Source organism: Pollicipes pollicipes, unplaced genomic scaffold (assembly GCF_011947565.3).
Source record: "Pollicipes pollicipes isolate AB1234 unplaced genomic scaffold, Ppol_2.1 Scaffold_4881;HRSCAF=5763_pilon_pilon_pilon, whole genome shotgun sequence".
Lineage (NCBI taxonomy): Eukaryota > Metazoa > Arthropoda > Thecostraca > Pollicipedomorpha > Pollicipedidae > Pollicipes > Pollicipes pollicipes.
The window spans coordinates 53,304,000-53,329,474 of NW_023596576.1; the positions used below are offsets into that span (position 1 = coordinate 53,304,000).

At 57.0% G+C, this 25,475-nt stretch overlaps 2 protein-coding genes across 9 annotated transcripts; one reads left to right on the forward strand and one right to left on the reverse strand.

Annotated features, from left to right (window-relative positions):
• Window positions 1–102: 102 nt before the first annotated feature.
• On the forward strand, window positions 103–11,472 carry LOC119100595 (outer dense fiber protein 2). The gene is made up of 18 exons (XM_037223674.1): window positions 103–171; window positions 501–554; window positions 1,788–1,844; window positions 2,394–2,570; window positions 2,882–2,910; window positions 3,247–3,346; window positions 3,970–4,137; window positions 5,144–5,377; window positions 5,725–5,817; window positions 6,011–6,124; window positions 6,366–6,506; window positions 6,789–6,909; window positions 7,254–7,375; window positions 7,557–7,757; window positions 8,036–8,175; window positions 8,898–8,967; window positions 9,773–9,958; window positions 10,210–11,472. The coding sequence occupies exons 1-18, from the start codon at window positions 103–105 to the stop codon at window positions 10,414–10,416; spliced, it is 2,283 nt and encodes a 760-aa protein (XP_037079569.1). The 3' UTR covers window positions 10,417–11,472.
• Window positions 11,473–13,491: 2,019 nt separating this feature from the next.
• LOC119100875 (protein SCAI) lies at window positions 13,492–25,460 on the reverse strand. 8 transcript variants are annotated; one of them, XM_037224053.1, is made up of 16 exons: window positions 25,157–25,214; window positions 24,639–24,709; window positions 23,118–23,228; window positions 22,280–22,375; window positions 21,597–21,683; window positions 21,168–21,266; window positions 20,637–20,736; window positions 20,005–20,162; window positions 19,584–19,677; window positions 18,680–18,802; window positions 18,281–18,386; window positions 17,696–17,850; window positions 16,484–16,661; window positions 15,231–15,404; window positions 14,081–14,181; window positions 13,492–13,632 (listed from the first exon to the last, which is right to left on the reverse strand). In XM_037224053.1, exons 3-16 carry the CDS (start codon window positions 23,210–23,212, stop codon window positions 13,498–13,500), a joined length of 1,701 nt encoding a protein of 566 aa, XP_037079948.1. In that variant the 5' UTR covers window positions 23,213–23,228; window positions 24,639–24,709; window positions 25,157–25,214; the 3' UTR covers window positions 13,492–13,497. The 8 variants fall into 8 exon arrangements, with proteins under 8 accessions (XP_037079948.1, XP_037079949.1, XP_037079952.1 ...); XM_037224054.1 differs by having other exon boundaries at window positions 24,674–24,709; window positions 25,157–25,213; XM_037224057.1 differs by lacking the exons at window positions 24,639–24,709; window positions 25,157–25,214 and adding an exon at window positions 25,389–25,460.
• Between the last annotated feature and the right edge of the window lie 15 nt (window positions 25,461–25,475).

The window sequence follows — 25,475 nt, forward strand, 5'->3', positions numbered from 1 at the left end:
AAACGAGGTTTTAGCTTCTGATTGCACGAAGGCTGCTAAGTTACACTATTTTGTCAGAAACTGCATCGTGCAGGTGGCTGTGTAAGAACTAACGTGTGAGTGATGTTTGCCACAAAGTCGCTGCAGCTGACTCGCCCTGGTCCGAAGAAACCGAAGCCGAAGAGAAAAAAGGTTAGCTCTTAAAACTGCATCTGCCTGTGCATAGCATGTAAATGGTAAAATACATCGCGAAACCGCATTGAACGGACACGTTTTGCCTGCGTCTGCGTCCGCATCGTTATTTGCACGGGTACGCATGCATCCGTGATAGATCCCATGATCGAACCGCCCGCTCCGGCCAGTCCTTCCAACAGCCAGTCCACTATCGCGGTGCGCTGACCTGCCGCCGCTTGTATGTTGTGCCGCAGCCGGCACACAGTGGCGCCGCCCTATCGGCGCGGTCCGGCTCCACCGGCTCGCTGCCGGCCTACCCGACCCCGCGGCCGGCGGCCGGCCGCCAGCGCTCGCTGACCACCGACCAGCCGCGTCTGCGCCGGGCTGAGCTCGACTCGCGCGTGCGGGAGACGACGCCGCGGCCCCGACCCGGCCGCCGCGCTGCGCCGCCGCCCCGAGCAGCCCCCAGGGACCAGCTGGGAGAGCGTCTGGTGCGTACCTGACCGGCTCCACGCGTGGAGGGTGCCTGCCACGCTCCGTATAAGCCTGCGCGATGTGCGTGAGTAGGTGTTTAAGTGCTTGTGGAACAAGAGGAAAATGCCGACTTTTGTGGGACTGATGTTCGACCGGCTGCGATGCTTGATCGGCTGCGATGTTTGGTCGGCTGTGATGTTTGGTCGGCTGTGATGTTTGACCGGTCGGCTGTGATGTTTGACCGGCTGTGATGTTTGGTCGGCTGTGATGTTTGGCCGGCTGTGATGTTTGGTCGGCTGTGATGTTTGACCTGCTGTGATGTTTGATTGGCTGTGATGTTTGGTCGGCTGTGATGTTTGACCTGCTGTGATGTTTAACCTGCTGTGATGTTTGACCGGCTGTGATGTGTGATCGGCTGTGATGCTTGGTCGGTTGTGATGTTTGGTCGGCTGTGATGTTTGACCTGCTGTGATGTTTGATTGGCTGTGATGTTTGATTGGCTGTGATGCTTGATGAGAGGTGAAAGCTGGCACTGCTTGACTCCATGAATTGTGTCTTTATTAGTTTTTGGAGAGTTTTGTCGCATCCCTTTATGTACGCATGAACTGATGCTGGTCTGATTTCAGCCCTCACTCCGAGCACGCATAGCCGAGATGAGAGCTCTAGCATCACTGTTCCCTGACTCCGAACTGTCAGTCAGCGACGCGACTGGGTCTGATACGCGAACCAACATTGCGTCCATACTCAAACACCGCGACTACGAGCCCGTCAAGCCCGTCAAGCTACGCCGAAAACCGATGAAGGCAAGGACCTTTACCGCCTCCTTCATCCCCTATCAAGTCCAAAGGCTGTGTAAAGTCCGTCGCTCATTACACAGTCTTGCCTGTACCGGAAAGTAACCAAACTATCTGTGCAAATCGTTAAGAAACTATCAATGTTTCATTTTACTGACAGCTAAGTGTTTTGCTGAGCTACGATACTAGAGTGCATGCTACTGCACTGCGACTCCTACGTCCTGGTCAAAACCTCCAGTGCTCCAAAACCCGCGCATCCTGACACCCCCACATTCCAACCTAAACACGTGCCTTTGACGCGCTCCACAAGTCATGCGACTCTCTCCGCCGCACTTGGCACGAGCGTCACGTGTGCCGCGTCTTCAGGCTTACGCGCCCTCTCAGAAGTCGCACCGGAGCAGCCACACGCAGGGCACCAGCTCGGTACGCAGCCGGCGCACGGGCGGCCGACACGACGCGTCGCGCTCCCCGCGCGAGACGACCTCTCACGGACGCGCCGAGAGCTCCGAGCCGCCCTCGCCGCCGCCGGAGCGCGCGTCGAGCGGCGCCGGCGGCGCGCGCCGTTCTGTTTCCGATGGCAGCGGCAGCGAGCCGCGCGCCGCCGAGCCGCAGCCGCCGCCGGTCGCGCATGCCGCGCAGGAGGCAGCCGCCAGGCCCCTGCTGGATCCGGCCAAGGTGACGGACGGCAGGGAGCAGGCTTGGTGCTGGGCTGTTATCGGCTCCGCCACCGGTTAGAAGGCGGGAAGGGATACGTTGATCCTTCCGATGTGTTTCTTTCTGCGCAGTGTCGTGGCATGCTTAATTTCGGAAAAATTGAAGGGACGCAGATTGTTGGTATCGGACGTGCGTCCCACCTGACCGGCGCACACCTCTGACGTCCCCTGTCGGGCAGCTGCTGGCACTACAGAAGATTGTTGGTATCGGACGTGCGTCCCACCAGACCGGCGCACACTGACGCCCCCTGTCGGGCAGCTGCTGGCACTACCGCAGATTCCCAACATCGCGGACGTCATGGCATCTTCAGGCGGCGGCAGTCCCAGGAACCTGCAGGATGTCATCAGCAACTTCATGTGGGCCAAGCAGCAGGCCAGTGCCGCCGCCAGCGTCATGTCCAACCTGCGTGGCGTCATCGAGGGCATGGGTAGTCAGGTGAGGCGCAGACCTGTGCTCTTGTACCCTCGGCTGACACCACATTGCAAACTGTCGCTGGTGGCCCTTTCGAACAGAAACCTGGTAGCGCGAGGTAAAACAAAAAAGGATATACACTGACGGGGAGTTTTACTTTGGAAGCCAGTTTACCTTTCCGGATGGGGGCATTTTTGAAACAGACGGGAATCATATAAAGTGCTTTTTCGATCAGACTGCGAAGTTCTTTCCTCGTGTTCACTACTCCACCATCCAGAGTGTCGTGTTTGTTGTATGCATGACAGGCGGTCTCACCTGGATGACATGCGTTTCAGCCGGAGCCGGGCAGCAAGCCGGCGGTCAAGTCGCTGGTGGAGCTGCTCCAGGCGGCGCCACCGTCGCAGGCAGCTCCGCCCGCCGTCTCCAGCGGTCGACTGGTGGGTGCCGCCGCCGCTCCGGGGGCGCCCAACGGCCCGGCCAGCGGCCCACTCAGCTGGCGCACGGTGTCCGGCAGCGTGGGCCCGGCCGTGGACACCTCCCGACACTCGCTGCACAGCGCGGCGCCGGCACCGGCCCCGGCCGCGGCGCTAGCGCCACGGCCGGCGCCGGAGCCGGCCGGCGTCGCCTCCCGCTGCGGCCGCTCGCTGGCGCCGGCGCCGCGGTCGGCCGAGCCGCCGAGCTCGGCCCGCTCGGGCGCCAGCGCCACCTCGTCTGCCGGCACCACTTACCTGCTGCCGGGCGACACCAAGTCACAGCTGGCCGCCAGCTCCAGACAGCTCGCTGGACACGCTGAGAATGAAGTGAGGACAACGGCGGCCGCCTGACATGCTTGGCACAACAGGATCCGACCTTTTTATATGCGATGGCAAAAAATGACGACGATGTCGAGCTATCTCCAAGGGTTTCGTGTTATAAACGTTTGCGGAAGCTGTTTGTATTTTTCGCGCTTGTGAGTGTTAGGACAACGTACTCTGAAGTGTATTTCTCTCAAACAAAGCTGGGTCGTCTTAATCACGGCATGAGACACATCGCCCAGATCTTTTTACACCTGGTCCGGTGGTAGCGTATTACTTTTGCTCTCAAATACGCCGCATGGGGCTCTCACCGACTCGCCCATGCGGTATGTTTGCTTTCAGTGACGTCCTGTTCAGGGCATTTTGGCATGTACGTATTTCCGTTGTACGACAGTACATCAGTCCGCTCCATGGAAGTATGGTGAAAAGCTTTGCGCGGGCGTGTGAAAATAATTACAATGCTTTGAGCGCTAGAACCTTATGTGGCGCAGGCCATGGCCGTACTTGTGAAGGGGAAGCTCAGTCACTTTCACATAGGTATTTCCGTTCGCCTGTCACTGCGCTGCCGAGAAGGTTGCCTGTCTGACATGTCTGCCCCAGCGCTGATCAGGGCGCTGACATGCCCCCAGGGCTCGGAGGTGGGGTCTGCGCTGCGATCGGTCAGCGAGACGGCGCTGGCGGCTGACGCGGCCGCCGCCGAGCACGCGGACCACGACCAGCCCGACGACGTCGGCCATCTGCGCAAACAGTTCCAGCTGCAGCAGGCCAGGCTCCGTCAAATGGAGCAGAAGAATTACGTGCGTCGAGATCGCATCTGTCTTTCGGATGGGGGATGCAAGGCTCCCGAAAAGAGGATGGAGGCTGCGGGGCTCCTGAGGAGAGGATGGAGGTTGCGGTGCTCCCGAGGAGAGGATGGATGCTGTGGGGCTCCCGAGGAGAGGATGGAGACTGCGGGGCTCCCGAGGAGAGGATGGAGACTGCGGGGCTCCCGAGGAGAGGATGGAGACTGCGGGGCTCCCGAGGAGAGGATGGAGGTTGCGGTGCTCCCGGGGAGAGGATGGATGCTGTGGGGCTCCCGAGGAGAGGATGGAGGCTGTGGGGCTCCCGAGGAGAGGATGGATGCTGTGGGACTCCTGAGGAGAGGATGGAGACTGCGGGGCTCCCGAGGAGAGGATGGATGCTGTGGGACTCCTGAGGAGAGGATGGAGACTGCGGGGCTCCCGAGGAGAGGATGGAGACTGCGGGGCTCCCGAGGAGAGGATGGAGACTGTGGGGCTCCCGAGGAGAGGATAGAGACTGCGGGGCTCCCGAGGAGAGGATGGATGCTGTGGGACTCCTGAGGAGAGGATGGAGACTGCGGGGCTCCCGAGGAGAGGATGGATGCTGTGGGGCTCCCGAGGAGAGGATGGAGACTGCGGGGCTCCCGAGGAGAGGATGGAGACTGCGGGGCTCCCGAGGAGAGGATGGAGGCTGTGGGGCTCCCGAGGAGAGGATGGATGCTGTGGGACTCCTGAGGAGAGGATGGAGGCTCGTCTGCTAGGCCACTGTGTAGCACTCACTCAAGCTGTGGTTGTATTGCGAAGAAGTCAAGCTGGACTTGTTTTGTGTACGTTACATATCAATTGAGGGACCTTTTTTGACCTTGTTTACCCCCAGTCTCGTACTTCACTAATGACACGTGCAAGCGTTAAGCGTTACACGTTAAGCAACGGCGCACAGCCTCCTCCCAGGTCCCGTGTTTTGTGGTCGTAGGAGAGAAAGAGACGAAACGGGCCACGAGTGACGGCTCATGCCCGATCGCAGGTGCTGAGTCTGGCCGTAGAGGGCCAGGAGAAGACGATCCGCACCATGAGTAACGAGCTTCAGGACGCCAAAGAGGCGTTCTCGCACGAGGTGACGCAGCGGCTGAAGAGGGATGAGCGCGAGGCGCCCCCGCTGGCCGCGCTGGGGCCGGCCCAGCTCGAGCTGGGCGGCCCGGACCAGCAGGGCGTCGCCAGTCAGGAGGCAGTCATCGCCACGCTGTCCACGCAGTCGTGGGTGAGCGACGGCCATTATATGTTTCGCCGGTTGTCCATTATGCTCAAGACCAGCGGAAAGTGATGCGTGGTTATAGCTCTCCGTGGTTGTTGTGTGGCTCCAGTAACACTCGGTATCCTGGTTATTTTTATTATTATTTTGAGCTGCGCGTTCTCGAATGCGATACGTAATTCGATTCCTTTACGTCCACTATGTTGCCTGTATTATACCGCAATCCGTAGCTGTTGATCGAGTGCTTCGCACACTGTGTGGATCAATAATCTGAATGGTCATGTTCATTACCAGATGGTGTGTGAAGTTACCTCATCAGCCCGACAAATAACGATGGTATGTATTTATTTCTACAGCCAATGGCATCCACCAAAACAGAGATTCTTCAAGAAGATAACCACGAAAACAGAAGGGAGGTAGACCGGCTGAATGCTATTCTGGAAAGCAAGGTAATATAATTGCCCGTGACCAATGGCTAAGATGATACGTTTTGTGCAAAAGGAAGGCAACTTATCAGTTTGAAATTTCAGATTTTACACAAGTTTGTTCACAATAATGTGTGTAGGCAGCAAGCAAAATAAAAACAACTGATGTTTATGACAACTGTGTATCGTACGGGTTTGGTTCATTATATCTTTTCAGGAGCGTGAGCTCAATATATTAAAGGCAAGCAGACAAGATGGAAGTATGAAGTCTTACTCCACTGGGAAAGCTAGGCCTATGACATCTTTAATGAAGTCCCATCTTCCAAACCAGGTGAAACAAACTGATCTAAAATATAGTGGACACTTGTGGCGTTTCCTTGCTTATTGTACTTTGATATGTCGCTCTTTGGTGCCGTGCATGGCATGATTGACGCCATTAGCTGGCACGCAGATGTGGGGTGTATGCCACCAGTCGTGGCCGTGTCCACGCAGGGAATATTAACCAGCACCCGCAGAGGATTTCTGTGGGAGCCGACAGAACAGCTGTGTGATCTGCTGCTCCGTTCCATCAGGCCGGCTTCTCGTCCGGCTGGAAAGGCCAGCTGGACGGCACCAGGACACGATCCAGCGAGCTGCACCGGCCCGCTGTCGGAGATGGTCTCCACCAGGAGCCGGCACCGCTGCGGCGGCATAGCTTCACCGTACCCCCGCCGGTCAGAGCCGTCGTCAATCGACCTTTGTCCCTTAGCCTGTTGCGGCTGAGCTTCGTTGCAATAAAGGCTGCCTATGGAGCATGGCTCCCCATTTCGTTCATGCGTGTGTTTGGTTGTGAGCGTGCTTGCTTGTGCGTGTGACTGCATGTGCATATTGCCCTTGTGCGGAACGCATCAGGCATCCATCGGTGTCGCCTGCCATGTCCGGCTGTGTCTGTGGACCCGCACGCGCTTCCTGTGTCTGTCTGCGCCGGCTCTCACGGCTCGCCGGCACGACCGCAGCGCTCAGAGGACGCGTGGCGCGGTCACGTGGGAGCCGCCCACGTCAACCCGCTGCACAGCCGGGCGCCGCTGTTCGCTGTGCGGGAGCCGTCGGTGGTGGCCGCCGGCCCCAGAAATGCTGGTGGGTGCGGAGTCAACTGGATAGAGATCTTCGTGACCTAACGATTGGTGGCGTTTGGAAATGCGGTGCTCAGCTGATTACTGCCTGCTTGTTTTTAAAACAAATTATCCACATTTTCTCTGCAAGTAGACGAACATGAAACCCGACCAGTTTCGCTTGCACGCTTATCCGTCGTATATAGTGGTCTAGTTCCTTTTTGTGCAGATGGTAGTTAAGGCATTTAAATGCATCATGTAGCATGCGGTATCGGTATACTTGGCAAAATATCTCAATCAATAACGATAAATACTTGCTGAAATTTTCAAGCTTGTTGTCAACAACATCTGCATTGTACTGTGGCGCAGTGTACGAGGGGCGGTGTCAGGAGCTGAAGGAGACGGTGGAGGAGAGTTTGGCGCGCGTGAGGGAGCTGGAGGCGCAGCTGTTTGAGCTCAAATGCAGCCGCGACCGGGGAGACAACATCGAGGTCAGTGCTCTCGGATCAGTGCGCTCCAGTTCCAATTTCTCGATTAGCATACTCCAATGAAGGCATTGGTGCACTAAAACGGCCTGCAATTCAGTTCCTCTGGACCAGCAGACCAGCGTCCGTCGTCGCTCGTGAGCGGAAGACCCGAGGAACGACGTCACGCTGTCTGTCTTCTCTCCAGACGCCGCTGCTGGGTAACATTGGTCTGCCGGGCCTGGCAGAGCTGGGGCCGCCTACGACCGGCCCCAGCGGCCTCTGCAAGCCATTTCCCCAGATCCTCCGCATGACTGAGACGAAACTGCAGCAGGCGTATCAGAGTCTGCTCACGGAACAGCACAAGAACAAGCTGCTCAACAAGAACCTGCACGAAGCCGCCACTCGAGTAAGTTCGAGTGGAGCACTATGTGATTTAATTGCGAGTGCAATGTTTGCATATGCAGATTGGTACTTGTCAATGTGTTCAACCAGCAGCCGTTATTTCACTGGCCCAACCCCGTCAAACGGTGTCATAGGTTGCGAGGTCAATGACACCGGCACTAGCTACTCAGAGCTTGATTTCAAGCACGGAACGGTGGTTGGGGTTCGACAACATTCCCTGCCTTCTCCCCTCCCTTCCTCCTTTTAGCAAGCCGCCCCCACCACTCCCGACTGACGTTTCAGCTGGACCAGCACGGCTCACAGATGCAGAAGCTGAAGGAGAAGCTGACCGTCTCGCTGGAAGAGCGGCGCCAACTGCAGACGCGCCTGGCCGACGCTGAGGCCGCCAACGCCGAGGCCCAGCGCAAGCTGCAGGAGCTCAGGTACGCGCCGCGTCCTCGTGGTGTCAGTGTGCCCGCGAGGGCGAAATGAGGTAGTTCGCGTCGGCAACGAAATGCTAAGGAAGTCTTGAGAGAGACTGTCGTTTGCAGATTAGAATGTGATGCGGAGCAGTGTCCGATAACAATGCCAAACGGGGTCGAGAGGTTGCCTGTTTTGTCCCGAGCTCAATTCGGCTGTCTTAATGTCCAGTACAATAAATGTGGTGAAATCATCACGCCTGAGCGGCATACTCTATGTTGGGTAGACGTACCGTCGCCGTCAGGCGTCACGTTGGGTAGACGCGCCGCCGCCGCCGGGCGTCACGTTGGGTAGATGTGCCACCGCCGTCGGGCGTCACGTTGGGTAGATGTGCCACCGCCGTCGGGCGTCACGTTGGGTACATGTGCCGCCGCCGCCGTCAGGCGTCACGTTGGGTAGATGTGCCGCGGCCGCCGCGCGTCATGTTGGGTGGATGTACCGCTGCCGTCGGGTGTCACGTTGGGTACATGTGCCGCCGCCGTCGGGCGTCACGTTGGGTAGATGTACCGCTGCCGCCGGGCGTCACGTCGGGTAGATGTGCCACCGCCGTCGGGCGTCACGTTGGGTAGATGTGCCGCCGCCGTCGGGCGTCACGTTGGGTAGATGTACCGCTGCCGCCGAGCGTCATGTTGGGTAGATGTGCGGCCGCCGTCGGGCGTCACGTTGTCGCTATCTCCGCCCACAGGGAAGAGCTGCACCGCAAGACGGAGCTTTTAGTGCAAACCTCGCAGCATCTGGATGACCGGATTGAACAGGTACGCACGCTGTTGGAGCTTTCAGCAATCGTAACCACTTCGAGAAATGGAACAAGGAAAATGTTGAGGACCCGGTGCCAATGAGATCAAGCCATGATCTCTAGCCGGAAAACTAGCTGTCTTTTTGTGTCCAATCAAATTAATTATCCTTGCTGACCGTCCCTTGTAAGGCCCAGCCTTGCTGTGATTTTACTGCTGCAGCAGTTTTGTATTGTCTCAATTAAAGGCATCTCATGATCCTGTTCCTATCTATGCCACTGCGTGCCGTCCATTTATTTACGTCTGCCACAACGGCGATAGTTCAAAATCTGGAAACGGGACGGAGTAGATCTCGTGCTCGCCGTTGGTGATTGGTTGGCAGCCAGACCGGAGGAACAGGCGTTCTGGTCGCAGTGCGACAGGTGCCGGTCACCTGGCCACCAACATTGCGTTCGGCAACGACTGCAGCCCAAAATGGATGCTGTGCGCATGCTGAAGTACAAGACGAGACCTGCACGAGACCTGCGCCTTCCACTGCATCCCTGAAACGACGCAGTTGTGCCGGAAGCGCACGACACTGCAAGTGGCTACGAGCTGTGTAGAGCTGTCCAGAGACCGCAGCAGTGGCTACGGTGCTGTGGCAATGTGGCGACGGTTTGTGGTGCCTGTGGTACCTATGGTACCTGTGGTGCCTGTGGTGCCTGTGGTACCTGTGGTGCATGTGGTACCTGTGGTACCCGTGGTGTCTGTGGTACCTGTGGTACCTGTGTTGCCTGTAGTACCAGTGCCGGCGTCAGGGAGGCTGTGACGGGCCGCGTCGCTGCAGGTGGCTTCGCTGAGCCGCGAGCTGGACGCTACACGCTCGGAGGCGGCGCACGAGAGCCGGCTGGCCGCCGAACGGCTCTCAGAACTGCGCACGCACGCCGGCGAGCTGGAGGCGCGCGCCGCCAAACACGAGGCCGACAGCCGGCAGCTGCGCCAGGCCAGCGAGGAGGCCAGCCACCTGGCCCAGGTCAGCCGACCACGGCCTCGGCCGCCGTGGCTGGCGGGCCGCCGTCTGTGCATAACATTGCGCCTGCGTGCACGCTCCCGCTGATGCGGACGTGATGCTGCCTTTGTGGCATAAGGGCGTACACACGCGTGGTCCTTTTAGCAACGTGACAGGAAACTGTTCATACTTCCCATGGATCGACTTCTCTGATGTCTGAGGTTTAAGGTTTCGTGACTGATTCATGTGCAGCGCCTTCATGTTTTATCCACCAGAGCGAGCGGCGGTTGCGACAGCGCGTGCTGGAGCTGCAAGGCAAGCTGGACCAGAGCACCTCCACCGCCAAGATGCTGGAGAACTACGTGCTCTTCCTCAAGTCGTCCTACAGCAAGATGTTCGGCACGCCCACGCCGGTGCCGTCGCCGGGCTTCGACGTGCCGCCGTCTATCCGTGACCTGCTGGAGCAGACAGAGGGGCACTAGGCTCCACTGGGGGCGGGTGGTCCTCGCCGCGGGCCAGTGACGGTGGCGGCGACCCCCGCCTGCTGGACGGGGTCACTGTACCGGGAGATGTGGACAGTGATGGGACGCTACCTCTCCTCCATGGCCGGACACCACCTCTCCTGGTATGGACCGGTATCACCGCCCGCGGACCGTGCGTCGTGTACAGCGCTGGCTCTGTCAACCCCGCATCAGACTGTGGTTGTGGGATGGTTGTAGTCACTGCTAGGGCTGATTTCCTGAACGCGCCCCTCTGTTCGAATGTGCAGTGGCCTCCGTCCGGACGTGTCGGGCCCTCCGTCAGAACGTGTCGGGCTCTCCGTCAGAACGTGTCGGGCCCTCCGTCAGAACGTGTTGGGCCCCCCCGTTCGGACGTGTCGGGCCCTCCGCCAGAGCGTGTCGGGCCCTCCGTCAGAGCGTGTCAGGCGCTCCGTCAGAACGTGTCGGGGCCCCTGCCCGGACGTGTCGGGCACTCCGTCAGAACGTGTCGGGCCCTCCGTCAGAGCGTGTCGGGCGTTCCGTCAGAACGTGTCGGGCCCCCTGTCCGGACGTGTCGAGCCCTCCGTCAGAGCGTGTCGGGCGCTCCGTCAGAACGTGTCGGGCCCCCCGTCCGGACGTGTCGGGCCCTCCGTCCGGACCTGCCGCTGAGCTCGCAGACCAAGCACATGCACTCACCAGCGGGGGCAGTTTGGCATTCACGCGTGGTGCCCGCTGCCCGCCCGCCCACCGGCGGACGCGGATGGACGTACCGAGAACCCGCCCGGCCTCCGGGCCGACCCGTAGCCTAGTGGACCATCAGCTCGCAGGCTAGTTCGCTCGCGCTACGTCTTCGGCGGCCGGTGCAGCACAGTGCGGTGGTTTGTTGCCTTGGGGGTTGGTGTCCGCCTGACGTTTCGACGCGCGCAAAGCCGAGCGACGTGTTGTGGCGCGCCGAAGAGGGGAAGCCTGTCTCTCGCGCCTGCACAGCCTGTGCCGTTGTGTCTATCCGCCCTCCTGTTGTGCGCTGCGGCCCGCCTGAGGCGCTCGGGCAATACAATTGGTTTGTAAAGCCGTGTATTTCGCACAGCTTGTGGTAACGGAGTGTAAGCGTGTGGCGGCCGCCAGCGCAGGGGAGTCACCATGCAATCAGAGGAGGCAAAAGTGACGGGACAAACACATTCAGCGCAAGTGCCGCGCCTGCCTGGTCCACACACGACAGCGGCAAGAGCATGCAGCTGCCACCAATAGCAGGTGCGCCTGAGCAATGCACACAAAAAGGCAACGTATAAAATCGGCGTCCAGGAGGGGCAGAAACAGGGATGTGTCTCAGTGCCACCAAGCACCACCGGAGCTCGGGATCCGGGAAGAAAGCATGCATCAGCGCCGTAGCGACTGATGCACGACGGCGGGTTCGGTGCACGTATTAGCCAGAAGAACCGTGGAGTCGCAGGATGACGATGCAGATACAGCGGCGCACGACAAACAGCTGTTGACAAGTCGGCATGAATCCTTGTAAACATGACGATGAGGACGCACTGAAGCATTCCGTGGACTGAGCAGCCTCTTCCTGAGTTGAGGAACCTCGACAGTGAGACGCATAAATTGAGGATGAAGTGCAGAACAAAGTGACAGAAGAATGTGAGAAGACGGACGAGACGAAGGGAGGGAGTGGGGAACGGGTGACCGGGCCCAAAACACGGCACGAGTCGCACCCAGTCGCGCTGAACTGCAGGCTGCTAATGTGTCATACTAAATCACCGACAATGGCAGGCCGCGAAACAAAGCAAAACAAAATACGCAAGTCATGGTGCTGCTTTTCCCTATGCATTAAAGCTATCCGCTAATGCGATAGCCTAGGTAGCCTCCTGAGGCGCTAGGTCATGGCCGGGGCGGCCAAATCGGTCGCACACTGTCTGGCTAGGCTCCAATGTCAAAATCCCATCAAACTTGGTCAACGGAAGGCCAGGATTGACATTACAATGCGTAATCGATGACGTTCACCGCGGGTTTTAACCTAAAACGAAAATGTCTTGCGCGTGTCTGTGATCTTCTAGGCAAAATCTAGCGGTTTCGGCAGGGTGTCGCAATCTTACTTCACAAAAAACATGTCTAGCAGCTCCAACTAGTCACAGGACTATACGGACGTAAATTTTAACGAATCACAACATAGAAGCAGCCTGTTGACTAGAGCAGCCACAATGGCATACAAAACTCTGCGCTACCACAAACAAACATTCTGTTTCGCGCACAAATAATCCTCAAATGAAGCTCGCAGTGCAATATCACATCAATGAAAAGCCTCCCGAGTACTGAGATCTGACAACTGATACACCATAAACGCGCCTGAGGCTGTGGCCCGCTCGTCAGGCGGCACCGCTCGCCGCCGACTGCCGGAGCCGGCGGGACCGCTCGCCGCCGACTGCCGGAGCCGGCGGCACCGTTCGCCGCCGACTGCCGTAGCCGGCGGGACCGCTCGCCGCCGGCTGCACGCAGCCTGAGTCGGCGAGCCCCTGCGCAGCGCGCGCCTCCCGCTGCCGGGCCACCGAGCCGCCGAGTTCTCGGCTGCTGAGCTGGCTGCAGTGTCGGCGAGCCTCCCCGGCGGCAGGGGACAGCAACTGCCGACAGCGGAGCCGAGCCGGCGCCGCTTTAGCCGCCATGACGAGAGTCCGCACGGCGCGCCGGCTTCACGCACCCAGGGACAGCGGACGGCGAGGGCCGAGGCGACCCGTGCCGACGCCAGCACACACCGGTGCCAGGGCAGCGTCGGCGGCGGGTCGGCCGATGCCGCCAGCCGCCGTCGGCCGGCTCGGCGTCCTCAGCTGCCGGCTCGGCGCCCTCAGCTGCCGGCGCGGCGTCCTCGGCTGCCGGCGCGGCGTCTTCGGCTGCCGGCGCGGCGTCCTCGGCTGCCGGCTCGGCGTCCTCAGCTGCCGGCGCGGCGTCCTCAGCTGCCGGCTCGGCGTCCTCAGCTGCCGGCGCGGCGTCCTCGGCTGCCGGCGCGGCGTCCTCGGCTGCCGGCGCGGCGTCCTCGGCCGCCGGCTCGGCGTCCTCGGCTGCTGGCGCGGCGTCCTCGGCTACCGGCTCGGCTCAGGCCTGCAGCAGCAGCAAGTGCCGGCTGTCCAGCAGCGTGGCCAGCTCTAGTAGGATGGCGTGCAGGCTCGGGTGGTCCAGCAGGCCAGACTCGGGCAGCGCCGGCTGCGCGCGCGGCTGGAACTGGCACCCCTACCGGTCGGCCATGCGGCACACATGAGTGCTGTGCCAGGGCGAGCCTGGAGCCGATCGAACAGTGCCAACAGTCTGCACACGTGAACCTCCACGTGCGGACGCGCTCACAGCTATACGCAGAGTAAACTTGGGCGACGTCAGGAAATCGTAAACTTATAGTCCTACATGAGAGCTGCAATCAAATCTGAAGTAAACCCAGCCTTCTGGGATTTCTCACAATCGCGAACAGGCAGATGAACGCAAAACTATGTGAGAATCCAAATGTCTACCAGCGTTTATCACCATCAATCCGTGTTTGCGACTCTGCCGTATCGCATGTCATGAACTAATGGTCCCAGTGACGACTGGCGGCACCGCCAACCAGCATCAACCGCGCGACAAAGTGCCTATCGACGCGACTGCCCAAGACTGGCCGACGCTGGGTCCCAGCAAGGTGGGGCCTCACTTTGAACGCCCTGTGGTTGCGCAGCACGACGGCGCAGAACACGTATCGCAGCAGCAGCAGCCGCAGGAAGTCGTCCCCGAAGAACTGGATGTAGGCCGGGTCTGGCGACGACAGCATGAAGCGGTGAGCGGCCGCGAGGCGTCTCAATAGAGGTGCTCCCCGTTCACAGACAGTACGGTTGCTGGACACACAGGACAACGTTCATAGGACAGCAGTAATAGCCCTATTCCTCGGAGAAAAAAAAGAGAATGGAGACATAGATGCGTCGATACTTCGGCAACATACCTTCATCGAAACCAAGAGTAGAAAGTATTTCAAAATTGCCGGCTGATGATCGTACTTATTTTCAGGCTGTTTTTTTACACAACGAGCCACAGTTTTATGGGACATCAACATTTATGGACAGGGACAGGGACAACAAGGAGCAATTTACAACCATTGCTACGACACAATGCGAATCTAACTCCAAATTGAAATGCACGAAAATACGTGTACATGCAAACGAATTCAAGCCGCACGAACAAGCATTACACATCACGCTTCATTCAAATATGCAAGCGTGTTGGAGTAAACAGGCATCACACATCACGTATCAATCATACATGCAAGCGATTTCAATTAAACAGGCACCGCGCATCACCCGTCGGGCATCACTTACACATGTGAACAATTTCAAGCCAGCACACATCACACATCAAGTCATGGTAAGTAAAAGTTAGGGTTAGCTAATATATATATATATATATATATATATATATATATATATATATATAAGTTCTTAAGTAGGTGGTGATAAGTAATCAAACATATATGGTTATACGGACGCAATATGTGCCTTGATGTGTGCTACCTTAAAATCGTTTACATGTGTAAGTGATGCCTGACGCATGATACGCGGTGACTGTTTAATTGAAATCGTTTGCATGCGTAATTGATGTGTGATGTGTGACACCTCTTTACTTCAACTCGCCTGTATATCTGAATGAAGCATGATATGTGACGCCTGTTTAATTTTGACAGCGATGCGCAGGACATAACATGGGTCCCCACACATGTCTTAAGACCTCCTAAACGACGTGCATAAGCCTATGCTGTACTTTGTCCTTGTTTAGCACCACCGCGGTGCTGGGGACTGGCCTTTGCCACTTACCGACTCCACGGGCCGAGGTCATGACCTTGGCGGCTTCGGTCAGGAAGTGGTCCACGTACGTCTGACACTTGTCCCAGACGTGCACACTGAGGTTGGCCAGGTTGAACACGAAGCAGAGCGCCATGAGCGGGGAGTGCAGGAACAGCGTGAACAGACTGCCCTTCGACTGCTCCTCTGCAGGACACAGAGGAATGGTGTGAAGATGCCACCCACGGACTACCCTTTGTGGGGACAGGATTTCATGCGTGGGACGGGGATAGCGTACAGGTGGCCCCATATCCTTTCACTGTGCAATAGATGAACAGAGTAAACATATTGTCGCTGCACTGTTCTTTGAGGCGCAGGAGCGATGTGACGACTAAACTAGGCTGGACCCCAGTCCTCTTTGCACGGCGACAGGACCAGGCTGCCAACCACCAGGCACCCTCATGTACCAGGGGGCCAGCCACCGGACAACCTCATGGATCAGGGGGCCAGCCACCAGACAACCTGATGGGCCAGGGGGCCAGGTACCGGACAACCTAATGGGCCAGGGGGCCAGCCACCGGACAACCTCATGGACCAGGGGGCCAGACACCGGACAATATCGTGCGCCTGACATTACTACACACCGCTGCTAAAGATGGGCACGGCATGCATACGTTTGTACCAAATCCTTTCTCCAGTACCACAACACTACACATAACACAGCCGCTATCGAATCGCTCGGTGCCTCAGTCAGGCTTCAGAGCGCCGAGTACCCAGCGCCAAGACTCGGCGGAACACAACGTCGCTCGGTACCTCAGTCAGACTTCAGAGCGCAGAGTACCCAGCGCCAAGACTCGGCGGAACACAACGTCGCTCGGTACCTCAGTCAGGCTTCAGAGCGCAGAGTACCCAGCGCCAAGACTCGGCGGAACACAACGTCGCTCGGTACCTCAGTCAGGCTTCAGAGCGCAGAGTACCCAGCGCCAAGACTCGGCGGAACACAACGTCGCTCGGTACCTCAGTCAGGCTTCAGAGCGCAGAGTACCCAGCGCCAAGACTCGGCGGAACACAACGTCGCTCGGTACCTCAGTCAGGCTTCAGAGCGCAGAGTACCCAGCGCCAAGACTCGGCGGAACACAACGCGTTCGGCCGTAAGCTGGACCACATCAGCGACGTCCCCGACGCCCCGTCCACGCCACCACTACTACGACAACCACACCGCCAGCACCATCGGCAGCAGCCTCACCGAAGCGGGCACCGCGGCGGCCGCACGCACCCCTACTCACCCTGGAACGGTCCCGGCACGTACTGCGGCGACATGAGAATGACCAGCGTCTGGCCGAAGTAGTTGGGCACGTTCTGGAACACGACCGAGTTGTCCGAGTCGGCGATGACGAACAGTGGCTTCCTGGTGAACGGCTGCAGGTCGCCCGGGTAGAAGCAGTGCAGATCCTTGATCATCACCTGCCGGCGCGGCGAAAGGGTCAGACTCGGCCGCAAGGGGTCGGACTCGGCAAGGGGGTCAGACTCGGTGAGGGGGTCAGACTCGGCACAGGGCCAGACTCGTTGAGGGGTCAGACTCAGCAAGGGGCAGTCCGACACGGCGGGGGGGGAGGGGGGCAGGCTAGGCGAGAGGGGTAAGACTCAGCGAGGAGGCAGGCAGACACGGCGGGGGTCAGACTCGACGAGAGCGCAACCGAGCGCGATCGGAACATGCCACGGGGAGGTGACCATGCAAGAGAAGGGAGCCATGCGCCATCACACCACCAGCATTGAGCTAATGAACTAAAGTCCGTTCGAGATACAGACCCGTGACAACATATGGGCTATGTAGGTGGGGTCGCAGACGGAAACTCGAAAGTGACTGACAGCTAGTGCGGATGAGACCACACGGACCACAGTCCACACTGCCTGAATGTGCCTCCACTATCCAAAAAGGCAAATCCAAAAAGGCAAAAAGGCACGTTGTGGGCATCCGCACGCATACGGGTTTACCCATGGCCAGTTCCAACATGCAAATACTGGTGTGTTGTGTCGCAAGCATCTTCTGTCAAAACAGCACCGGAGGCAACGTTCTTATAGCGTTGCAAACCTTAGATATCGACCAGACGTCCCACCCACCGACCATTACAAACAACAAAATACGCCTCAAAGAAAATTCTACACACTGGTTTTCGGCCCACTTCCTCTTTCAAACGGGCGACAGCAGACTAGCCATGGACAAAGTGCGCGTTTGGCTACACTGCTGCCCAGCCGCCTGACCGCGCCAGCCGCCTGACTAGCCTGTCCCTCGGCCCACCACCGACTCCACGTGCGGGTACACTGCTGCCCAGCCGCCTGACCAACCTGTCCCTCGACCCACCACCGGTTCCACGTGCGGGTACACTGCTGCCCCAACGGCCTGACCAGCTTGTCCCCCCAGCCACCACAAGCTCCACGTGTGTTCCCTAATCCATCGCCAGACCCGAGACCGCGCGCCGGCGGCTGCGCTTGCTCACCTGCCACCGGCCCTGCGTGTCCAGCTCTTTCTTGCTGTTGGTCACGACGCCGCCGAAGTCGTAGCCGGGGTCGTCGCTGTGCTTGGGCGTCGAGAAGCAGCCGTCGGCCGACAGGTAAAGCAGCATGGCGCCGTTGGCCGGCAGCTCCTTGAAGCCTGCGGCCGCGGCGACCGGCCACGCTCAGAGCGAGTCCCAGCGCCCAGCGCCACCGGCGTCTAAATGGTGCGACTGATCGGTGCGACTTCTCCAACAAACGCGTGTATGGATGTCGCTGTGATCTCCCTCGTACAAACATCTTGCACGCGTGATATGGGGTACACGGGCGGTGCTATTTCCCGCAAACGGCGGCGGTTCAAGGAGGTCCTACCTTACAATGACTCCCACGGGAGGGCGCATGAATAGTTAGAACATTTCAGGTCCCCTCATGACATGCATGCATGCCCAATAGTACCTCCAAAGGCTCTTAAAGCACCCGGAAACGAGCACAGCCCATTGATTTGGGCACATATAACTGAACCACACGTCATCAACAACTGATGCAACAACACGTATAAAACCCGGCTCCCTACACGTGATGTCACCCACCCGACGCCAGGAAGGCCATCAGCTGACTGAAGGTGGGCTTGTACAGCAGGTACTTGTGCGGGTTCTCCCGCTTGCCCGTCGGCCGGCCGTTGGAGTCGCCGTTCTCCTGCGGATGACGCCCGCGGCGGGTCAGGACGCAGCCGCCAGAGGGCGCAGGCTCTGCGCCACAGGCGGAGATGCAGCGACCCATAACAGGTCACCACGCTGAGCTCCACACCTCCGCGGGTGAGCCGGCCGGCGGCGGCGAGGGCCGGACGGCCCAGGCGCCCCAGATCCAGCCCAGCCACATCTGGGCCACGCGACCTCCACCTACAAGCGTGCGGCCAACACGGGACAACAGCAGCGGCGTCCGCCGGCGCTCGGACCGGGCGGCGGCCGGCGCGCGCGCGCGACACTGACGTAAGGGCTGCGCTGGGCGCTGGGTGACGTGTCGCAGCCGGTGTGCAGGCCCTCCTCCTGCGGCTCCCGCTCCAGGGTCTGCAGCATCCGGAACATGTCGATCGTCAGCTCGCTGAACTTGGCCTGCGAACGGAGGGAGCAGCGCGCTAGGATCTGTCGCTCGCCGCCTTCTGCTCGCCCGGGTGAAGCGCGGCAATGGACAACCCGACCCGCAGGATCTGGCCCGACACTGCACCTCCCCATGGTGGGTCGAATGTAGTGAGCTATAACAATTTCATCGCTTGCTTTAACGTTATCCAGAAGCAATCTGTGATGCTAATCAAACCAAAGCTATTACTGAAATCTCCCATCATAATGGGTCATTTGATTTGTTAAAAAATAAACATTCTGCAATCATTTCGCATCCGACAGCGTCAAAAGGCCTAGCCATCGGTTGGTCGGCCTGAGCAGGTGGCCAGAACTAGCGGTCGGCCTGGGCAGGTAGCCAGGACTAGCGGTCGGCCTGAGCAGGTGGCCAGGACTAGCGGTCGGCCTGAGCAGGTGGCCAGGACTAGTGGTCGGCCTGAGCAGGTGGCCGGGACTAGCGGTCGGCCTGAGCAGGTGGCCGGGACTAGCAGTCGGCCTGAGCAGGTGGCCGGGACTAGCGGTCGGCCTGAGCAGGTGGCCAAGACTAGCGGTCGGCCTGGGCAGATGGCCAGGACTAGCGGTCGGCCTGAGCAGGTGGCCAAGACTAGCGGTCGGCCTGGGCAGATGGCCAGGACTAGCGGTCGGCCTGAGCAGGTGGCCGGGACTAGCGGTCGGCCTGAGCAGGTGGTCGGGACTAGCGGTCGGTCTGAGCAGGTGGCCGGGACTAGCGGTCGTTCCGACCGGCCGCTTCACCGCCTGAAGCCGGCGCGGCGCCCACCTGCTCGCTGCAGTTGCCCACCACCAGGATCTCCTGCAGTGAGAGACACATGGAGGGCGAGCGATCCACCGCCGGCGCCGTCAGCTGGTGCAGCCTGCCGGCACGGCGAGCGGCAGGTCAGGTCAGCGCCGTCAGCAGGTCAGCAGCGCCCTGGTCACACCCCCCCCCCCCTCCCCCCGCCGAGGTTGGGCTATACCGCCAACGGACACCGTCCGAGAATCACAAGCTTCACGCGCCATCCAGGCGCACGGCTCCAGCGCCCCGCATACCCACCCCTGCTTCGTCACTACCTGCGACGGCGCACCGATCAAGACTACAGCCACAGCCTGCAAATGAGCGATGTGAGGCACGCAAAACTAAGCCAGCTTTTAAACATCGCGACGATCGGCGGCCGAGGCACCGGCGGTCGCGGCGCCCTTGCCTGTGGGAGAGCACCATCTGGTTCGAGTCCATGTCCAGCACGTTGACCACGTTGTCGGCCTCGATGAAGGAGTGGATCTCGCTCAGCACCATCGACCACTCCAGCTGGTCCTCCGGCTTGTACGTGCTCGTGTACTCCTCCACGTGCTTGCCCAGCTCCTGAAGGCGGCCAGCGGTACTGATCACCCGGTCTGGCGCCTGGACGCTCACAGACTTTACCTTTACGGCTGGCAGCGCACGACTGTCACCTCCACGAGCCCGGTCTGGCGCCTGGACGCTCACAGACTTTACCTTTACAGCTGGGAGCGCACGACGCTCGCCTCCACGCGGGCCGCGAGGACGCTGCCCACCTCTCCCAAGACAATCATTCATCTGCGTTGGACGCGTCAGACGTATGGCACACTTCATTTGACACAGGCTGGCACCGTAGCTGGTTGATCAGTTGGATCACCAGGACATGCAAGTTTGCCATTGTCATGAAGAAGTGGGCCCAACATTTGATTGATTTAGAGACACCTACTGTGCCGTATTTCTACTGTAGGACTCAGCACCCATGAGGGCAGGACAAGGGCCGCCGCTGACCCGCGCACATCCGTTTCAGCCCGGACACACGCACGAAAGCCAGGCACGTACCCTGACCAGGTCCTTGACCAGCTTCATCTTCTTCAGCAGCAGGCAGACGACGATGAAGCGGGCATAGTAGCGGAGCTTCTTCACCATCATATCAGGCCGGCTGGGGGGCGGATGGGGGCCGTCAGATCGGGGCGCTCCAGCGGGCGTGGCCTCAGTCCCCAGCCACTACATCCAGCCCGTGGCGCAGCCGGACCCCCAGCATTGCAGGCTCATCAAGCCATCAGCGCGTGGAGTCACTTAGGGTCACCAGAATCGTCTGCAGACTCTAGTAGTGGCAGGCACCAAGCCCACGCACTAAGAAACCTAAATAATTATGCCGGTACTGGCAAGTAACGACGGCTCGGATCATCTTCAGTGGCCGATTAGGGCAGCGATAATGGCCAACATGATCTGTTCTCACCACAGCGATAGGACGGCGGATGACGGATGACGGATGACGGATGACGGCGGGGACAGTCAGGCACGGCGGCCAGCCCCGCCCAGACACCACTTATGCCAAGCGAGCTCCGCCGGCCGGCGGCGAGCACTCACTTGTCTTCCTTGTTCATCCGACTGTAGTAGGCCCGGCCGCGGATGGCCGAGTAGAACGAGTACGCCTCGTTCAGGTAGTTGGTCTCGCTGGTACGCAAGCTGCAACGAATCAGCGGGCTGGGTGGGACGGTCGGTGGCGCGGCGGCTCGGTGATCGCAAGGCCCCGGTTTGAATCTAGGGCAGCGCGGATGCTACATTTAATTTGCCTTTAGCGACCATCGACGCGAGAGCTGCGATGTTGGCCACCACTGCGACGCTACGGCGGCAGAAATTCGAGACGTGCCATTTACACTCAGCAAACTCAGACAGAGAACCACATGTAATACAGCCCTCGCAAGGCTCTGCCGTGTTTGAGATTCACCCCGCCTTAGCCACGACCCCGTCACCGCCTAACACCGGCGGCAGTCTCCGTCGGGCCGGCATACGCACTAGTAGTGGTAGTACAGCTGGCCGATCTTGGACGCTATCTCGCCGATCTGCCATCGCTTCAGGCCGTACTTGTGGTCCAGCACCAGTCTGCAACAGCCATCCGTCAGTACTGCCAACCCAGGAGACGAAACACCCCTACTGGTTACAGCTGGAGACCCCCAGTATCCAATATTGGTGGAGTGCCGGACAACTCTAGCCACATGCAGCACACTTCCGCACAGGGAATGGTCGTGGCACTGATAATAAACACCAGATTATCGTCCTCCCTACCGCACTAAGCAGGATTTACCTATATATACCTAACCGTCTTATTTGCAGTAATAAAGGCTCTCAGGAAATCGCGTGCTAATATGAACGCAATAATGAGAACATTCGGTTACCTCTTGCAATGCAGAGCACGCAGAAACAGGGACAGAGATAGTCCAAAAATATGATAATCCCTTCACAAATATGTGTGAAGGAAGAACACAAAATACTGAAGTACTTGGTTCCCACGCACACCCAATCCACCAGTGGTTGAGGACATATAAAGTTAATAGCACACTACAAGTAGCATTTGATATTCGAGGAGTCAAACAAATTGTGGTTCCAACAAAACAGGGAGAAAGTTGTACTTCCTTCCAGTTCCCGACACTATCGATTACTGCTATGGACAGCAAGTCACAGTTAGGTCACAGTCTCACCTGTGCTGCTGCTGAAACTTCCATAATTTGGTGTATACGTCGAACGTTTTACCGAAGTACGACTGCCACTGTCGGTGTCCGTACTGGGGCAGATCCCTGGGAAATGGACGTGGGATGAGACAGTGCTCATGGATCTGAATATTTTGCATGAATACTTGCATGCCAGGAATTGGTGGCAGAGTGGTCCAACAACTTGATGGAATGGCTCTCGTTAGGACACATGGAGTTCGCGGGTGGGTCACCACCGCTCAGAGACTGCTCGTACAGAGTATGAGCTCCATGACAACTGCCAACCACAGATGTCATCCACCCGCTGGTTGATTCGCGCTCATACCACAGACGACCAAAAAGAGGGCTTCATGTTCATCATGCCTCGATGTGATTCAACAAGATCATTCAGTGAGCTAAAGCAATGTAAGAACGAGCGTAATATCGGGACCACCACAATCAACCAGACGTCAAACATGACGTCTTTGCTTAAAACCTACCACCCTTACATAGTACACCGATCATGCATGATACTTGCTGCTTCTGGAAGCCATTGTCAAAGACACTTTTGGAAAATTAAGACACTGCTTGGGTACAACCAATATGATGATGGCATCAGGCCTAGTACACTATGCTGAACTGGCTAACAAAGCTAGCCTGGTACCAATCTTTAATTACGGCACCAGAGTGAGCATCACCTGCCCTCCCACTTCCCAATGAAATGGCCATCAACCACATTGTGTGAATGGAAATAAAAGACCAGCCAATCATTTTCCATGAAAAATGGAAGGATAGTAAAACTCGGTTTCTGAATAAAACATCACAAATATTCAGCAACAGTATTTCTCACCTGAGGCCATTGAACAGCTGCTTTGACTTCTCCAACTGATGGCAGAACTCATTGACAATTTTTGTTTCGTGCTCGTCCATGTCCGCGGCCATCATGCCGCCGACTGCTTATCTGAGAACAGGTCACGTCCATTTGTTAATATGAGAGAAGATCAAGCATGTGGTTAAATTGGTAGAGCATGAAAATTTCCTATTTGTTTGAATACAACCTATTTTACCACTGCAAGGATTAGCACAACAATCTATCACACTGACAGAACCAGAGGAAATGAAAATGCGCAATGTTTGCCAACCCCAAAACCACACTTGACAAGTTAAAGACAAGAATGCTACTACCAAGTCATGACATTCCAGTATACCCATACAATGCCACACACCCACTATGATTAAAGCACAATACTAGGTGGCTCCAAAGCACACCTCACATGCTACTATCCTACAACAGCAAAAAGCTTGTAATAGGCATAAATGAGTGGGTTTCCCTCTCTGTGGTCAAGTGGAAGACCCCATGGTTCTATTGAGTAAATGACACATGCCAGGTCAACAAGGCTACCCATTCAGCATGAGAGCACCCAAATGGGTGGCACACCCCAGGCCCACATGGCCACCTATACCAGCATGGCAGAGTATGGATGGGTGACACATCCCAGGTCAAAGAGGCCACCTATACCAGCATGGTAGTGTGTGCATTAGGTGACTATTTTTCACATGACTTAATGGTGTACCAAAGGCAGTATCTCATAGCAATGGCAATCAAGGCAGCATGAATGCATGGGGTTGCTCATTTGTTTGCTTAGGAAGCATACATGATCACCACATAACAAACTTGTGCCCTAAGTGATGCTGTTAACTGTAAGCTGAGTGTAGAGGACTGTAGCTTGCAACTCCCTGCCATGAATGATCCTGAGCCACCCCAGCAGGTACTACCCATGGCTGGTGGGTTTCACTGGAGTCAGGTACAAACATGATGCTGCAGTGTTCAGTAATGGTTTATGGTATGGTGTGGGGGCACATGCTGTAATGTGAAAAACCCTGTGCAAGCAATGCAGTGGCAAGGTCAAGTGTCATAGGGTATGTTAATATACACAAAAGCATATATGCTGCTCTTTACAATGCCTGCCTAATGTCATGCTATACTTTTCATTATATGCTTTCATTTCAACATTATGATTTAATTTGATGCTAGTTAAGTTATAACAATTATTTATTAAACACAGCTCAAAATTGATATAAATTCTCTTACACCTAAAACCATTGCATTAAAATAGGCATGAACTGAAGATAATTCAGTCCCTGCATTCCTACCCACAAAACATTGATAGTTTGTAGTCTAGTTACATCACATTCAATATTTTAATGACATCATTACCAATGACCAGGTCATCATAGTATGTACTAATGTTTCAAAGTTCATGCATTCAGTCAATGCAATCATAATGTCTAATAATAATTAATGATTGCATTGACTACAATCTCAGAATTTCAACTTTAAGCTGAAGTTCAACAATCTTATAGTTTTCACCTCTTATGCAGAAAAACCAGGTTTCCAGTACTCACAAACATGCTTCAATTTGGTTTGATAGCCTTTCATATCTGTAATAAAACTAACAATACACTGTAAACCATTTGGTGTCCACAGACTTGCATTCACAATAATTTAACACCATACAAAGCACAACAATGTTATAAATAGCATATAATCATCTGCAACAGTACAGAAGCAGCTCTGTTTACATGGACATGCAGCCACAAGGAACAAATTCACAGACATGACAAACAGTTCAGCTATTTCAGGATGTCCCTTTTCAACTGCCAAGCCAACCTTCCATGAAAGACTGTCAGCCACACAAACACGATCCCGGTCTGGTTTTCAGCTTCACTGTTTGGTGAACAAAAATGACAACACCAGCCAAAACCCATACAGGTCATTTTCCACGTGCATGCAGCAACACCTGCCATAGCCAAAACACCACTTGGATATGTGCATGCAGCACATGCAAATCATACATGCTAAGCATCCTGAAAATTAGACACACCCACGTTATTTAACTGATCAATGCAACGCCACTGTTCTCGTAAAACGAAACTGCGGACACCCAACCCCGGGCCAGAAACCTCCCATGCACGTACCAACCGCAGTTCAGCGAGAATATGCTATGCATAAATCAAGATAAACGTCACAAAATTAGGCCACTTTACGAAGACAGCCCATGGTAGACAGGAAATGCAGCAATGTCTACATATAACCAATGGGAACTAGTTTTATCAATACCTGCTCTCGTATCCCGTGCTCTGATTAGCAAAAACACGCTTGCGATCAATGAAAACGGTTTTCGGAGACGGCTCTATAAAGTGCCGA

Coding starts and splice junctions, on each gene's coding strand:
- LOC119100595 (XM_037223674.1), top strand. CDS start 103: ATGTTTGCCACAAAGTCGCTGCAGCTGACTCGCCCTGGTCCGAAGAAA. Junction 4,138..5,143: donor AAATGGAGCAGAAGAATTAC/GTGCGTCGAGAT, acceptor GCCCGATCGCAG/GTGCTGAGTCTGGCCGTAGA. Junction 6,125..6,365: donor AGTCCCATCTTCCAAACCAG/GTGAAACAAACT, acceptor CCGTTCCATCAG/GCCGGCTTCTCGTCCGGCTG.
- LOC119100875 (XM_037224057.1), bottom strand. CDS start 23,212: ATGATGGCCGCGGACATGGACGAGCACGAAACAAAAATTGTCAATGAG. Junction 20,737..21,167: donor CGGATGAACAAGGAAGACAA/GTGAGTGCTCGC, acceptor TCCGCCCCCCAG/CCGGCCTGATATGATGGTGA. Junction 19,678..20,004: donor CAGATGGTGCTCTCCCACAG/GCAAGGGCGCCG, acceptor CCGTGCCGGCAG/GCTGCACCAGCTGACGGCGC.